Genomic DNA, 17114 nt, shown 5'->3' on the forward strand with positions numbered 1-17114 from the left:
TGCTCATATCTCGTTGGCTAGAACTCATTTCAATGGTCTCACTTACCTGCATGGGAGGCTAACAGATGTTTGTCAAGGATGAGGAAGAAATGTTTAGTGAATACCTAGCAGTCTATTGCTGGAGATGGCTATTTTTTCTTTACTTTTGTGTTGTTGTTTCAACTCTATTTTACTTTTTTTTTTTTTTAGCATTTAAAAAATTAACTTACTTAAATTTCTAAACAGGCAATACCTTCACATAGTCCCAGAGTTTAAAACTGTGAAAAGATATATAGTGAAATGTTGGCCTCTCATCCCTGTACCACATCTACCCAGTTCCTACTGGATAATCATGGTTATTATCTTCTTGTGTATCTTCCCAGAGACTTTTTGTTCTAAAAAGCAAACAAGCAAATATGAATATATATCCCTCGCTCTCTTTTTACATAGATGGGGGCATAACATACACAGTACTCCATACTTTGCTTCTTTCTCTTAGTAGTATAAGATAGAGGAGACGGAGAAACATGTCTGTCTTGGCTCAGTCTCATCAGGGGAAATAGTTTCCAAGAATTCTTAACCACAGGCCCCACCCTCACTCAGGTTTCTTATTCCAATTTGTACTGTCTGTGTGGTCTGGCAGTTTCCAAGTTGTGAAGTTTATTAAAATGCTCCCATTATGCCTCAGAGTTCCTAGTGGAAGCAAATGCAAATCCTCCCTGAAGGGATGCCCTCTCAGTCTAGGCCTTCTAGGAATCTTAAAGAGAAAGCTCTACCATAAGCTCACAAACTGTAATTACAAAAGATGTGGGGAAACAAGTAACCATGAGTATGAGTCAGCAGAAATTATAAACACTAGCATTAGAATCCCAAGACCTTCAGATAATGGAGTTATAAAGATTAATATCAAACCACCAAGTTAAAAGAAATACAAAGAGAATAAAAACGTGAGCACAGAACAAAAGTAACATCAAAAGAGATCAGGTTGATTTTTAAAAAGAACCACGTACAACTTTTAGAAACATTGGGTGGGTTAAACAGGAATAGTTGCAATAACTGAAATGCAAGATAATCTGAAGAAATTACCTAGAGTGTAGCACAGAGAGACAATGTGACAAATGACAAAATCGAGCATTAGGAGGTCTGATGTAATCCCCATCAGATTTCCAGTAGAAGAAAATTAGAATAGGAAGAGAGACAATATTCAAAGAGATAATAAAGGATGAGAATTCCTCGTATTTCATGAAAGATGTGAATCCTTAGGTTTAGAAAGCACAATGAATCCAAAGTGCAACTGAAAACAAACAAGAAATGCACATTTTGCTAAATTACGGTGAAACTATATGACACTAAATCAGAGATAGAAATCTTACAAAGAGCAAGAGAGCAAAGAAAGAGCACCTGTAAAGCAATGAAAATTACATAACTGATTTGATGTCTAATTTCCCCACCTGTTCTGTGTTTCATTTACTTTATTTTGTCAATTTCTATTTGATTTATTGAGTTTTTTTTTCTTATCATTCATACTCCTTCTCCCCTCCAAAGCTTGGTAGTTCGTATGTCTGTTCCTATTGTCTGTTGTTTCTGTTGATTCTTACTCATCTAGTTTCTTTTTATGCTTGATTATCTTTGTGTGTGTACTGGTTATATTATCTGGAAAATTATTGTTAAGAATAATGTGAGAGGCAGGATGAAGGTGCCTTCTCCCAGAGAGGATTTTTGTTTGCTTCTGCCAGATTCTTGGTGGCACTGGGACCATCTTAATTCAAGTGCAATGTTTGGCTTGTTTTAGTCCATCCCAGTGATGCTAACCTAGACTGCAAGTTCACCCATACTATGAGGCCAGCTCATTTTTACAGTGGATTCTTCTGGCGTATCTCTTCATTACAAAAGTGGCTTTGATTGCTGGATTATTTCTCTGGGTTCTTGCTTTCTTTTAGATTTTGGTATAGTTATTCCCTACCATTTTGTTTGTCCTTTGTGAACATGTGTTTTGTTTCATTTGGCTTTTTAAATTGTGCTCAGTGGGAGGGATGGTCTGGAAGTACCCATTCCCACTATTACCAAAAGCAGAAGTCATATTCATGCTCTTTTCAAAGACTCAGGTTTGTGACCTAAACTGATAATGGAAGTTAGCTGTCAGAAAATTGTTCTATTTAATATTCTGAATTGTTATCTATTGGTAAAACGATGTCTTGTTGGAACACAAGTAATAAAAATCCTTAAAAGCTTGTTGGGTGATTTATAATTTGCAACAAGGTAAATATTCAGAGTAGCTCTTTAGAATGTAATTTCATACATAAAATAAAATGTTTCTTTCGTGATCTGTAAGGTTTTGAGCACATTTGTGGATGGCATCATAGTGCATCTCCCAAGTTACTCCTCCTTCTCTCTCCTTCCCTCCCTTATCTAATCAGTCACAGTTCCTGTTAATTTTACCTCCTTAATATCTCTTGAAACTGTGTGCTCTTTCCATTTCTGTGTCCTCTACCCAAGTTCAGATCATGGTGTCACTCCCCTGGATTACTGAAACAGCCTTCTAACCAGTCTTCCTGCCACTATTCTTACATACTTTCAAACGTTAGCTGTTGGCTCCCATTGCTCTCAGGATAAACTCAAAGCTCCTGTGTGGTCTGCATTACTCACATGACCAGGTCCTTGCTTACCTTTCTAGCTCCTGCTGTCATACTTTCACCCCCTGTCTTCTACTGCTTCTACAATTGGTACTTTGAAAGCACTCAGTGATTGTTCATTGAATGAGTGAATGAATGAACCTGGTGTATGTGAAAGGCAAAGCTCGGTAGATCCAAGTAATGATGCCTAAGCCCTAGGAGGAGGCCTAAGATTCATGTTTATACAAAGCTGTTTAGGTAGTTGGTTTAGCCATATCATGTGACCAATGTGTTGTCTGAATTTAGTATACTGATTTTATATCATCTGTCTTGAGAACAAAGCTTTCAGTAAAAATCAGAACAAACAAACAAAAAGCAACCTCTTCCCAGCAGTTTGTATTTTAGCTTTCCCGCCTGAAAAAACCTTATGTTAGAATTGTAGAGGCATCTCCACAAATAGCAACCAGCAGGTACAGACTCATCACACGTCCTCACAATGGCAGTAGCTGTAGGTCACACATTGTGGTTCTGAGTGACAGCCACAAGCAACAGATGCTAACATCATCATCCGATTCATCTTCAAATGTGAAGGACTCCAGTCACACCCACATTTAGTCCTTGGGTCTTTGGTGGTAAGGAAGAATCATTGTCATCCCGAGGCCCTCAAGTCCGTTGTCTTTCGTCATATGGAATGAAATGACTCAGGTGTCGTCTTTTCATTTGTTTAGAATGTATCATGTTGTAACATCAACTGTGACTACTATGGGGCATCTTGGAATAACATCTTTATCATCACCTAATTGACAGTGCTACTTCCTGTTTTGTTAACTGTCACAATCACCAAATCTCTCTAATTGATAGCACCAAAATAATTGTTCTCTATTCTGGTGGTCTGACATATTATTTTATTACAGTTATTTGGAAAGTCTTCTTACTCCTGCTAATTAAAGAACAATTCTAAGGTATGCAAACTGTTTTATTTAAAAAACTTGATTAGAAATCATTTTTATTCATTTGCATTCTGCTCTGCTTGTAGGAGATAAAAGTGGAATTATAGCTGCCTCAATGATGAGAAATTTGTGGTAAACAGTGCCACACACCCTTTCACCCTCTCCCTGCCCATGTTAGACATCTGTAATCGGTTTTGGCATTCTTTCTCAATGCAGCCTGCTACCAGTCTCAACACAGTACTTCAGGTCACCACTACCAGTCAGAGTTAGCACTTGGCATCCCAGGACTAGCTTTCCTTTTGTAATCCTTCTGTGTTCACTTTGCACAAAATACCTTTTTGCATATCTGTGCCTTAGGCTTGTCTTCACATAGTTATTTCCAAGCTTATATTTTGGATGCTGTTTCTTCTTCCCCATGCTGTTCTTTGTGGTATCTACCAAACAAATTGTTTAAGCAAATAAAGACCACCATAATAACGACATAGTAACAGCTAACGTGTATTGGGTAGTCACTATGTACCAGGCATTATGCTAAGTGCTTATCATGTATTCTTTCGTTGAGTTCTTGTAACAACTCTCTGAGTTAGGGACATTATTCCCATTTATAGATGGAGAAACTAGTGCAAGGCTAAATAACTGGTAAATGGTAGAGCCTGGATTTCAACTGGAGTCACCTGCCTTCTCAGCCCAGATTCTTAACCTCTGAGCTATTTCCTCAGGTGAAGGCTAGGGTAAAACCAAAATGATTCATAGTGAGCATGCTTTTGCCTGTGCTGTTAGTAGGCTAAAATAAAAGCCACTACCTTTGTATTTTCCCAGATTGCAAACCAACTTAGCACAACCTTTTTAGTCTCTTTCTATGAAATTTATAGTTTTATGTCTGTTTTTTAAAAATCTTTGGGAAGACTTGATAAATATAATTTAGGTTTTTATTAACCTCTTTTGCTTTTATCTTTCCATATCTCCGACAGCCTTTATAATTTGGGGGAGAGTAGCTATCTTTGTAGGCTGTTTTATATGTTCACAGATGGCATCGTTTTATCTGTCCTCATACCATCTGTAGCATCAGCTTAATCCGTTCCAATTGGTGTCATCTTTCATTATGCAGGAGTGAGTTATTAAAATACATCTTTATATTTATATAGCATTTTGGGTAAACGTTAGGGTAAAACATTGATTTATTTTATCACAACAATCCTATGCAAAGAAAATTTAATTTTTTTTCACATCATCTTGATTTCCTTTATTTGTAGTCTTTGGGATTGAATTGAATTGAATTGAACAATTGCTTATTGAGCACATATTGTGATCCTGGAACTGTGGGAATGAAGAGAGGATCCCTGTTCTCACTGAGCTTACAGTCTAGCAGAAAAGACAATGAAGAAGTAAATGGAAAGAAAATAGAGGGTGGTGTGGAAAAGGATGGCAAAGGATTAAACCTGGTCTAGTGAATCTAGAAAGCCTTTTCTGGGGAAGGGTGAGTAGCAGTTTGGCAAACAAAGTGGAACTGGTAGGTGGGAGGAAAGAGGAAAAGAGTCTTCAAGGGAGAGTGAACAGCAAATGAGAAAGCCCTGATGTCAGAGAACTTGGAGTGACCAAGATATTGGACCGTGTTCAGTCTGGCTGAAACTTAGAGGAAGAGAGTGACAGGTGATCTAAGGTGAGACTTGAGAGGTAAGCAGGGATCAGTTGTCTTGTAGGTCAGTTAGGGATTCTGGATTTGAGTCTAAGATTGGTGGCAAGTCATTGATGAGTTTAAAGCAGAGATATGACATGAACAGATTTGGGTTCTGGAAAGACTGCTCAGGCTACAGTGTGGAGAATGGTTTGGAAAAAGGGACAGAAATAGATGTGGGGAGTAAAGTGAGGAGGCTGTTTTATTAGTCTTTGTGAGAAATGATTTTTACTGAGACAGTATAATGGCAGTAGAGATGGAGAGAAGTGGATGGATTTAAGAGACCACCCCTCTGAGAATGGAGGAACCAGTCTGTGTGTCTACAAAGCTCTGGCTTGTTTTACTGTGTCATGCTAAACCAAATGCCTCTTCTACATAATAGAGCATGAACCAGAGAAAAATGGAACAAAAATGAAACTGAAGTTAGTATCCATATCGTGAACAGGCATGACCTCACAGGGTAGTTTTAAGAATAATAAGGATAAAAGCACTCAATTAATTGCAAAGTACTTAATTTAATAGTCATCCAGGCAGGATTCTGCTGTAAGGTTTGCCCTTCACATCAGTGTGTGATATCAACAGAATTTTTTTTTTTTTTTGTAATCCTATGTGTATGTTCAGTCATATAAAATTACTCCATTTGGGATGAATCTTGGGCTGGAGTAATTTGGAAATTACTTAAAGAGAATCACCAAAACATTCCAACAGTCTCCCACTCTCCTCCCCAACAATCTTTTTTTTTTTTTAATTGATGTTTTAATAGTTTATAACATTGTGAAATTTTGGCTTGTACATTTTTGTTTGTCCATCACCATATATATGTCTCCCTTCACCCCTTGTGCCCACCCCCTACCCCCATTGCCCCTGGTAACCACAATACAGTTTTCTCTGTCCATGTTCAGTAGAATTTTGGTAGACAAATGAGTACTCAGTAGCTGATGTCTGCCTTCCCAGCTAATGTCAGTTCGTTCCTTCCTTTGCTTGCTTGTTCATTCATTCATTCATTCAAAAAAAGATTTACTGAGGGCCCACTATCCACAGGATATGTTTACTTATCTCAGTCTTGAATATCATGTGTGGCCATTATACCTAGTGTAGGCTTTTGATGTTTATAGGTACTGGATAGGCCACGTCTCATTTAGGACACATTTAGTCAGTCAGGTTTCCATTTTAAGTTGACAGTACCTCACCATTTCTTCCCAAGTGGCCCATCACTTAGTGTATAGCCACTGATAAAATCCTGCAACCCTGGTCTCCCATGTCTCCTGATGTCATGTCCTCAGCACTTTCTTTTGCTGCTCCCAGTCTTTACTCTGGCTCAGATTTCAGTTGACTGAAATCCCATTTCAGTCAAACAGTTGATCAGTTCAACCACCACCACCAAGTCTTCTATCAAATAGTTGGTTAACTGAAGGAATTGTTTTTTGACTGAGATAATAGCCATTTTAGTCAGAGTAGAAAATCAGTTGCCCATTGTAGACCTATTATATTAGCTTAGGTAATGCAAGCAGTTGTAGCAAATAAATCCTCAATCTCAGTGGTTTAAAGCAATAAAAGTTTATTTCTTGCTAATGTAAAGTCCAATTGGTAGCAATGTGGGAATGGAAGGTTTTCTGCTCCACTCACAGACCAGGCTGATGGAGTCAACAGGGGGCTCATAGGATTGCCCTGGGTTTGGCGTCCAGCTGGCAAAGGGGGAAAGAGTGAATGTGAAAGATCCACAGGAGGTTTTTGTGGGCCAGGGCTAGAAGTGGCTTAATCATTCCTACCCATATTTCACTGGCTAGAACTTGGGTATGGATACATGGCACTACCTAACTGCAGGGGAGGCTGGGAAAGGTAGTCTATGCGTTTGCCCAGGGAAAGGGAAACCTAATGAGCCGGTCCTGCCCCACCTAGCTAATGACTTTCCTTATGTGGTACCTGCTCATTGATTCAAATGATAAGGGACAGGGAAGGTCCAGAGATATGGAGGAGGAATCTCCTTTTTGCTTTTCTAAGTGGCTGCAGTCACAGTGCTGGGCATTAGAGTGGGAAATGTCTACATTCTGAATTCTTAACATATCTGAAAATTGCTATTACTCTGTTCTCACAGGGAAATAAATGCTCGACTTGATGCTGTATCTGAGGTTCTCTATTCAGAATCCAGTGTGTTTGGTCAGATAGAAAATCATCTCCGTAAATTGCCCGACATAGAGAGAGGACTCTGTAGCATTTACCACAAAAAGGTAAGTATGATAGAAATCAAAACTATTAAAACTGATTATATTCTTCAGCATGAGGACACCAGATATTAAAGGAAAACTTCTCAGAGCTTGATTGTTATTGTTATTTTATTTTGTAAAATCTTGCAGATACCGTGAGAGAATCCTCAGAAATTTTAATTGCACAAATTAAGGTTATTCCAGTTTTTGCATTGTGAAAAGTAAAGTTTGCCGTCTTCTGTTAACTGCAGCAACACTTGGAGGCCCTTCTGTTATAATACAGGACATTCTCATGTTTCATCCTCAAAGTGTGGACTGTCATCAAAATAGGAAATTTACTTAGACTAGCTGCTTTTAAAAAGAGATGCCTTATTTCTTTTGACCTCAAAACAACTTTTTGTTAGACTTAACCAAAGGAAAAATCTGCTAGTGTAATATTTGTGGTGGTATTAATGTGCAGACAAGTTTGGAGATTGAAGGTAAGTAAAAAGCATTATTTTGTTTTTCATCACTTAAGCTGTACAGTGTAAGTCATAACAATAACAAGAGAAGTTTTCCACACTTAGGGAAATAACTTACTTTATCTTCAAAATATGCCTAAAATTAAAAAAAATTATCAGTTATATTTACAATTGTTAATAAACTTTTTATTGTGTTTTACCAATTGCAGAAGGTATTCACATACATGAGACCCTTTGTTCCGTAGAAAAACTTTGTGAGATTGAAAAGATACTACGTTTATCATCTTCATACTGAGGGGAAATTATGTGTGCTGCTGTCTGCCTTATATAATGCTACAACAGCCTGCATTATCTTGGCTAAAATGATGATGCTGAGAAAAGAGTTAGTAACTTGCTAGTAAGTGACAGAATTAGTATTTAAACCAGGGTCCTTCACTGGGTTTTTAGTGGCCCCACTTTTGGACACTACCATTTTTGTAATAGTAGTTTTGACTACCATTGCATTTTTTTCCTGGTTGTCCCTACATAAGCAAATTTTATTTTTTACCCAAATGTAAATCCTTGCCAATTTAATAATTTTATTGTAGAACAATTTTTATATGCCCAAATTTTAGTTGTGACCAATTTTTCATTAGTCTTTACTTTTTTTTTAGGCCTTTTCCCCCACAAAGTTTTACTAGAACAATAAGTACTGCTTCTGAGAATACTTGCAGTGCCCAAGAGGACTTATGTAACTGTTCCATATGCTTCAGCTAAATTTGAAAACAAAGAACAAGCCAGAATTAGGAAATACTGATCCCTAGGAAAAAAATGCATGAGTTGCTTATGGGGTTAGTGGAGTCTATTGTACCATTATTTGGTGCGTTGTGTGTTGTTTTGCTGGCAATAGCAGAGGCTGTCCTGAGAGTTGAAAGTTTGATGGTTGACTTTTTTTTTTGTGAGGAAGATTGGCCCTGAGCTAACATCTGTTGCCAATCTGCCTCTTTTTACTGAGGAAGATTAGTCCTGAGCTAACATCTGTGCCCATCTTCCTCCAATTTTATATATGGGATGCCGCCACAGCATGGCTTGATGAGCGGTGCATAGGTCTGTGTCCGGGATCCGAACCTGTGAACCCCAGGCTGCTGAAGTGGAGTGCGCGAACTCAACCACTACTGCACTGGGTTGACTTTTTTGAGGCTGCGGAGTGGGTGTCAAACCATTTGTTATTTTGCATCCTTGGCCCAGTGCCTGACAGTCAGTGCCTCTTACCTTTACCAAGCAACAGATCTCCAAGCACCTTGCCTTCTCTACTTGAAAGGATTCATTGACAGATGTTAGAGATTTTTGTTTTTCGCAAGAGAAAATAGGAGCAAAGCTAAAAAAATTATCAATTGCTAATCAAAAGAGCTGAGTTAAAGCATCCAGGCATCAAGATGGCAGCATCATTCCATGCTTCTGTGATTTCTGTTTGGTCTTGCTGCCTCTCTTTAAACTTAACTTTGACATTTGCATTTCATAAGGTTTGTGTATTTTAAAATTTAGCAACTCTGGTAAAAGTCAGAATCTAATTTATTTTATTGAGGTATAATTGGCATATAACATTACATTGGTTTCAGGTGTACAACATAATGATTCAATATACATATTGCAGTTGATCACCACAGTAAGTCTAGTTAACATCCATTGCTACATATAATTACAAAGTTTTTTTTTCCTTGTGATGAGAATTTTTAAGATCTGCTTTCTTAACAACTTTCAAATATACAATACAGTGTTATTAACTATAGTCACTACGCTATACATTGCATCTCCAGGACTTACTTATTTTGTATGCAAGTGGAAATTTGTACCTTTTCACACCTTCACCCATTTTGCCCACCACCCCCGTGCTCCATGCCCCACCTCTGGCAACCACCAGTCTGTTCTCTGTATCTATGAGTTTGGTGTGTTTTGTTTTTTTTTTTTTTGGATTCCAAGTATAAGTGAGATCATACAATGTAGAATCTAATTTATTTAAAAGTAACCAGTATGCAGAGCAAGAATTACTTTTATTTTAGAGTTTCAAACTATACTTTACTAAGGGAACTTATGACTCAGAAGCTGTTTCTTATTGCTGTTTTAATGTTTACACAAGAATATGCCTAAAGATTGATTTCAAAAGTGAAGATTGGAAATGATTTGGTAACAGACCAACTTTAGGAAGTCTAAAAGCTTTAAACCAAATTTTTATAGATTAGTTAGCTGGCTCTTGGAACATGCCATCAAACACATGTCTTTACTATTAGATCACTCTAAATAAGCTTCTGCTGTATGCACCAAATGGTGAGTGATATCCTGGGTACAGACTGTGCCAATTATGTGAAAGTCATAAAATGGTAAGGAACACTGTTTGGATATTGTGGAAGTGGTAAGCTTAGGCCATATGGCTGCAGGGAAAGTGCCATGGAATGGTACAAATAGGTATTTTTATGATGATAATAATAGAGGATACCAAGTGAGCCAACTCGGAAATAAAATAAACACTTCTTCTGATAGTAAAACTTTAAAGGTAAATCTTACAAAATAGTGCTGGTCATAGGAACCCATATTAACTTTGCTCAAGAATTATTTTGTAAGAGAGTAATACAGAACTGGTAGGGTTGGTGAATACCTTTAAAGGATTATAGCACTTAGTAAATGTTGAAAGGAGACTGTTTCCAGAATTTTGTAGGCAAGAATAGTTTCTAAGTCAGAGTGGTATAAGCCCAAGGCCACGTTTTCAGTATGGAGCTTAGGCTGGCGTTCTTCCAGTCCTGTCTTTGCACTTGTGAACGTGTGCTGAAGCTCTTCCACAGAGAAGTTTGCTGCCCAGAGTGGGGTTGAACATGAGTGACTCCGGGGGCGGTTACCTTACCCTTATCCTCAGCAGTCTTGCAGCTCTACTGAGTTGTTTAGCTTTAGAAACTTGAGAGCAACCTGCCTTGGGCACTTAGGACTTGACTGCAAAGCACTCCTGGTTTTCACTCTGCTGCTGTTGCTGACTTAAACTTTGTATCATGTCTGAGTGTGAAAAATCAGTCCCTTTCTTGCCTTTCAAATTACAGTAATCACAAGAGACTATTATTCAAAGATTATATTGAAAATGTTTATTTTCAGTTCTTCACTTTTGTGAATAATACATAAAAATGTATCACGAAGTGACTATTGGCCAAAAAACTTCTAGGCTCCACATTTATCCAAATAGTCCTGCTTCCTATATGTTATCTTTCCCAGCAAATGGTGGCCTTTCTGGAGAAGAGGTGCTTTATGATATACTTTGAACTCAACTTTTGTTCAGTTGGGCCTAACTCCTTATTTTTCTCTATAATTTACTTCATTCCTTGTATTGTGTAAATGTGTTCTTAGTATTAATTCATTTTGTAAATACTACTTATTATGTGTACTTGTCATTAACACAACCCTAAATTGTCCTCTCATCTCAAGATATTTATTTTCATCGAATGTTCTATTAATTTCATTTCCTTGAGCCTTCTTACCTGATTCAACCTGGACTGGTTGCCTCCTATACCTGTTGTATAAGCTACCTTCTTAGATTCCCTTTATTTCCCTGGAATTGAATTTTCTATTTTCTGTATTCCATGACTTCGTCTTGGTTTGTTCCTTCATTTTGGAGAAGTACATCCTGTAGAAGCATTCTGAGAAAGAGTACTGGAAGTAAATGTTTTGAAACATTGATGTCTGGAAATGTCTTTTTTTCTGTTCTCACATTTGATTGGTAGTTTGAGTATAAACTTCTAGGCTATAAATTATTTTCCTTTAGAATTTTGTGTTACTCCATTGTCTTCTAGCTTCTGCTATTATTGTTAAACAGTCTGGAGTCATTCTGATTCCTGATTTCTTTGTGTGACTTCTTTTTTTTTGTTCCTCCCCTTCTAGAAATTGGAAGAGTTTCTCTTTGTCCCCAGTGTTCTAAAATTTCATGTTGATTTGCCATGATTTGGTTCTGTTTTCATCCATTGTATTAGGCCCTTTCAATCTGGCAACCAAGTTCTGGGAAATTTTCCTGAATTATTATTATTATTATTATTATGGTTTTTTTTGGTGAGGAGGAATGGCCCTGAGCTAACATCTGATGCTAATTTTCCTCTTTTCACTTGAGGAATATTGTCCCTGAGCTAACATCTGTGCCAGTCCTCCTCTACTTTGTACCTGGGATGCCGCCACAGCATGGCTTGATGAGAGATGTGTAGGTCTGCACCTGGGATCCAAACCTGCGAACCCTGGACCACCGAAGCAGAGCACATGAACTCAACCACTCTGCCACAGGGCTGGCCTCCTGGATTATTTTTTTGATGATTTCTTTCTTTATGCAACTCTATTATTTGAATTGATTGAATCTCCTGGACTGATTGTCTAACTTTCTTTGTATTTTCCATCTCTTTACACTTTTGTGTTACCTTCTTGGAAATTTTATCACCTTGATCTTCTACCTCTTTTGTTGAATTTTTCATTTCTTCTATCATAGTTTAATTTCCAAGAATTTTTGTTTTCTTGTTCTCTGAATGTTCCTTTTTTTTTTAATAGCATCCCATTCTTTCATGATTGTAATATTCTCTGTTTGAGGATATTATTAATAGCATTTTTTTTAGAAGTTTTCTTCTACTTGTATAAGCTCTGTTCCCTCTAGTATTTGTTGATTGATTGATTGATTGTTTTGGCTTTTGCATTTCATGTTAGCGTTTTTTATCTGATTCTGATCATTTTTTAAGAGTGGAGGACTAAAATGCTGATAGGAAGGTCTGCGTAGTTGAAGTGGCTTACATAATATGAGGTGAACTGTAGAGTGAACCAGCTGGTCCATTTAGTGGGAGAACTCCTGCTATAATATCTTTAGGATTTTCCTCTGGGGTTTGTGAGATTCCCCAGGGACTCTTGTCAGCCTCTTGACTGGCTAACAATGTTCTGGGAACTAGATGGGGACAACTGGGAATCTCAGCATTCGGTTTGCAACCATTCCTTTAATCCCTTGCTTTTGGTGGTACTCTCATCCTTCACTGTGTCTGAAGCTGGTTCAGACCCCATGTTTTATGTTTTCCAGAGAATAAAACTAATCTTCTGCAGGGTAGGAGAATGGTGGTTGCTCAGTGACATGGAGAGGAAGAGGGGATTGAGGGATTTAATTGCTTCTTAATTCACTTTCAGCCAATCATTTTCTCCCCGACCCTCAACTTCCACTTCCAAAGATAAATTGTGCCACCAGTTCCTGAGTCTTTTAGGATTCTTGGTATAACTCAAGTTGAGTTCTAGTTTTCCTCATGGCCAGCTTAAGATTCAAATCCCTTGAGTCTTCTAAGTCGGTTACCACTTGTCCATTTACTTTATAGCTTCTAAGATGTTGTTGCTACTGTCTTTTCTCCTGGTTATTCTTGAGGTTTTATGCCTTTTTAAACAATCTTGGACTGTAGTTTCAAGATAGAGTGAAATTAGATGCACTTGTTCAGCCCGCTCTCTTTATCAGAAGCTCCAAGTAAAAATTATTTACGTTCATGTTAAAAAATCACAATGGTATACAAAGGTATAAAATAAAGAATAAAAAGTCTCCCTCTATCACCCCCCACATACTCACTACTCAGAGGTAACTAAAGTAACGTGTACCTTTCCAGAAATTTTTTATTTATATAGAATAATGCATATAATTTAAAGAATCACAAATGAAATTTTACTGTGTAAATACGTATATGGTATATACTGGAAATTTTTACTATGTATATTTAATATATGTTGAAATTATGGAGTTCCATATTGATCTGTACACAAGATGTACAAATGTCTTCATTTTTTTTTTAACTGTTTCATAGTATTACATTGTGTGAGTTTTTCCTAATAAGATCTTAGTTGCTGGATATTTGCTTATTATTCATCTTTTTAGTATTACCAACAGTGCTACTATAAATACTCAGATACACATTTTTCTTCATTACTTGTTAAAGTATATTTTTAGTTAAATTCTTAAAAGTGGAATTGTTTAGTCAAAGAATATATGTACTTTTTTATTATGAAGATATGACAAATTGCTCTTCAAAAAGATTATGCATCTACTAATAGTATATAAAAGTGTCTTTTTTTGTACTCTCTGTGACTTAGCTGTTACCAAGCTTTTAAATCTTTGACATTCTGATCAGTGAAAAATGCTATCTTGTCGTTTTAATTTGTCGGTCCTAATTGTGTGTGAAGTTATCTTGTCGTTATTGGATATTCTTTTTCTATGAGCTGCATATTCTGTTCGTTTAGCCATTATTCTTTGGCTTATTCATCTTTTCCTTGTCGACTTGTAAGAGCTCATTATACTGGGGAGAATTTTCCCCTTTATCTCTCATATGTCTTGCAGATATTTCCCCAGCAATGTCTTTTTATTTTTGCCATTGTTTGCTGTATTTTTTCTATATGGTCAATATATTTTAAAATGAAAAAATACTGAACAAGTATTTGCTTTACTATCCCTGGCTCAAATTATTTTCTCTATAACTTTAACATATTATTTTCTAAAGTATTTAAACTATTAATTTAACATTTAGAAGGTATCAGCAATACTCTGTTTCAATTAACTAATTTATATGATAAATTAAAATTTTCTTTTATTCTGATTCTGACTTTGAAAAGACCACTAATTAAGCATCATTTTCATGTATCTTATGCTATTTAGCTAAAAAATATTTCTGTTTTCAGTGTTCTACCCAAGAGTTCTTCTTGATTGTCAAAACCCTGTATCACCTGAAGTCAGAATTTCAAGCATTGATACCTGCTGTTAATACCCAAGTTCACTCTGACTTGCTCCGGACATTTATTTTAGAAATTCCTGAACTTCTCAGTCCGGTGGAGCGTTACTTAAAGATACTTAATGAGCAAGCTGCCAAGTAAGTAGCAGACCCTTAGTTCTTCGTTTCCAGCAGTGAAAGTAATCTAATGTGTTTGCCATTTGATGTGTGGATTCTTAAGCTTCTCTACGAGTAATGGTAGAAGTTGCATGTGAAATTAAAAATGTGATTGGATGCTATAGACTCTGTATTACAGCTGGAAGTAACACTTTGCTGTCTAAAACTTAGGCAGTTCATCATCTAGGACAGATCTTATACTTTCCCAGGTGTCAGATGATGAAAAGGTAAAGTCCAGGCAGAGCAAGTAGTTGCAGTTTATTAATCCAAAAATGGGTGTCAGATGGCATCTTGTACTCATTTGCTAGATATCCAGGGATGGTCTGTCTTATATTTAGAAACTGCAGAAGCAAAGTTATCTTTAAGAGGTAGTCATTTTACAGTTCATCCCATAAAGAACTCTATATAAAAGAAAAAAAATTTTACATTTGTATTTATTTTCTGAATAGGCAAACAGCAAATTTAATTTTCTCTTGGTTTTACCACGGGAATCTTGAACTTGCAAAACAAAAATGATGTTAGAGCAATTTTGTTTGTCTTCAGAGAAATTAAGAAACCCATAAATATTTAGTGGCAGAGCTGGAATTAAAATGTTTTCCTGACTTCCCACCCTTTGGTCTTTTATTTTAGTTTGTTGTTTTGCTGAGGAAGATATGCCCTGAGCTAATATCCGTGCCAGTCTTCCTCTATTTTGTATGTGAGTTGCCGCCATAGCATGGCTGCCGACGAGGGGTGTACATCCGTGCCCAGGAACCGAACCCGGGCCACTGAAGCGGAGTGCACCAAACTTAACCACTAGGCCATGGGGCTGGCCCCGTTTGGTCTTTTATTATACCATGAAAAATAATTAATAATTGGTATAAGTAATATGCTTCAATATATGTATTTGCATTTTTTCGTTTTTTTAGAATTGGGGATAAAACTGAATTATTCAAAGACCTTTCTGACTTCCCTTTAATAAAACAGAGGAAGGATGAAATTCAAGAAGTTACTGACAAGATCCAAATACATTTGCAAGAAATACGAAAAATAATAAAAAATCCTTCTGCACAGTATGTGACAGTATCAGGACAAGAGGTAATGTCAGACATACTTTTATTTTGCATTAGTTTTCCTCCAGTAGAAAAGCTATTTTAAAATGTAAATAAAAATCTGAGGAGAGGGTGAAAGTACGATTTTTTTTCAGATTTTCTGTTTTGTTCCTTGGAGATATGTTGTAATCCTTCTTTTGATAAGAATTATTTTAATAACAGTATTTTGTTTGTTTATTTACTCTAGTGTCTTAGTGAGATCATGCAACTTAGTGTTACATGTGTTTTAATATTATCTGCTGAAATTATATTTTAGAAAACCTTGACTATTGTAAATAATAACTTACAGAATTCATTTACCCTGAGTCCAGGAGAGAGAAGCTAGTCTTTTATTCCTGGCCTGCAGATGATAAAACGATAAGAAGTGCACCATCTGCGTTGACTGGATCACACAATGATTAAATAGCAGGGCTTCCTTCTGAAGTTAGGAGTATAGCTGCTAAAAAAACAAAAAACAAAACTATAGTGAGAACCTACATTTAGTGAGTCTCCCATAAGACTGTGGTGCTGTTTAGAATGTATTTTTTGGTATGTGTACTTCTGTTTAAAGTTTGATATTAATATCTGAATGAGAATTGGGAAGAAGTATGCTTTTTAAATGTGGTGGTGCCTTTTGGTCCTATTCTGAGTCTAAGGCATGCTCCTCCTACATCTTATGTTTAATAAAATATAGAGATTCCAACCGAGGACATTTGAGAAGTTCTACTTCATTAAAACAGCAAACTACGAAATTTGTGAATAATTTCTATAGGATGAACATTTTATTAAGGATTTTTAAAAATAAATATTTTTCCGGGGGAAAAGCTTAATTTCAAATCAAAATTTTAAATATTTGCATTGCTTTATATATTTAGCAAAAAGATTGTTGATTTGTATGATTATTTGAAATAAACTCTCTAGTAAATTATAATCTTTATTAAAATGTTTATTAATGTGCCATTTAATAGACAACTGATTAAGTCAGCCTGTCTTCTGGACTGAAATTAGAGTGTTATACTCAGGCAGACATTTCACTATGCATCCTACGTGGAATTGTATATAACAGAAAAACGATTTGACGATATTTATACTTGTTTTTCCCCCCACCCTGAACAGGCGAATTTCAAATATTTAATTGTCTCTCTTGGTTTCACTATGTAATCATGACCTTGCAAAGTGACAAGTGACCTTTGCACCACTATGCTGGGCTATATGTTGAAAATGAGATGATCAAAACTGCTTCATCACATTAATAAAAGAAAGGTAGTAG

General features: G+C 36.5%; 1 protein-coding gene across 3 annotated transcripts in view; it reads left to right on the forward strand.

Annotated features, from left to right (window-relative positions):
• Positions 1–17114, forward strand: part of MSH3 (mutS homolog 3) — a 176915-nt gene that overhangs the window by 75372 nt on the left and 84429 nt on the right. For all 3 annotated transcript variants that reach the window (XM_058523611.1, XM_058523690.1, XM_058523772.1), the window contains exons 13-15: positions 7312–7444; positions 14569–14756; positions 15683–15851. In XM_058523611.1, the coding sequence (XP_058379594.1) occupies positions 7312–7444; positions 14569–14756; positions 15683–15851 (490 nt within the window). The remainder of the gene's footprint in view (positions 1–7311; positions 7445–14568; positions 14757–15682; positions 15852–17114) is intronic.

This window comes from Diceros bicornis, chromosome 1 (genome assembly GCF_020826845.1).
Source record: "Diceros bicornis minor isolate mBicDic1 chromosome 1, mDicBic1.mat.cur, whole genome shotgun sequence".
Taxonomy (NCBI): domain Eukaryota; kingdom Metazoa; phylum Chordata; class Mammalia; order Perissodactyla; family Rhinocerotidae; genus Diceros; species Diceros bicornis.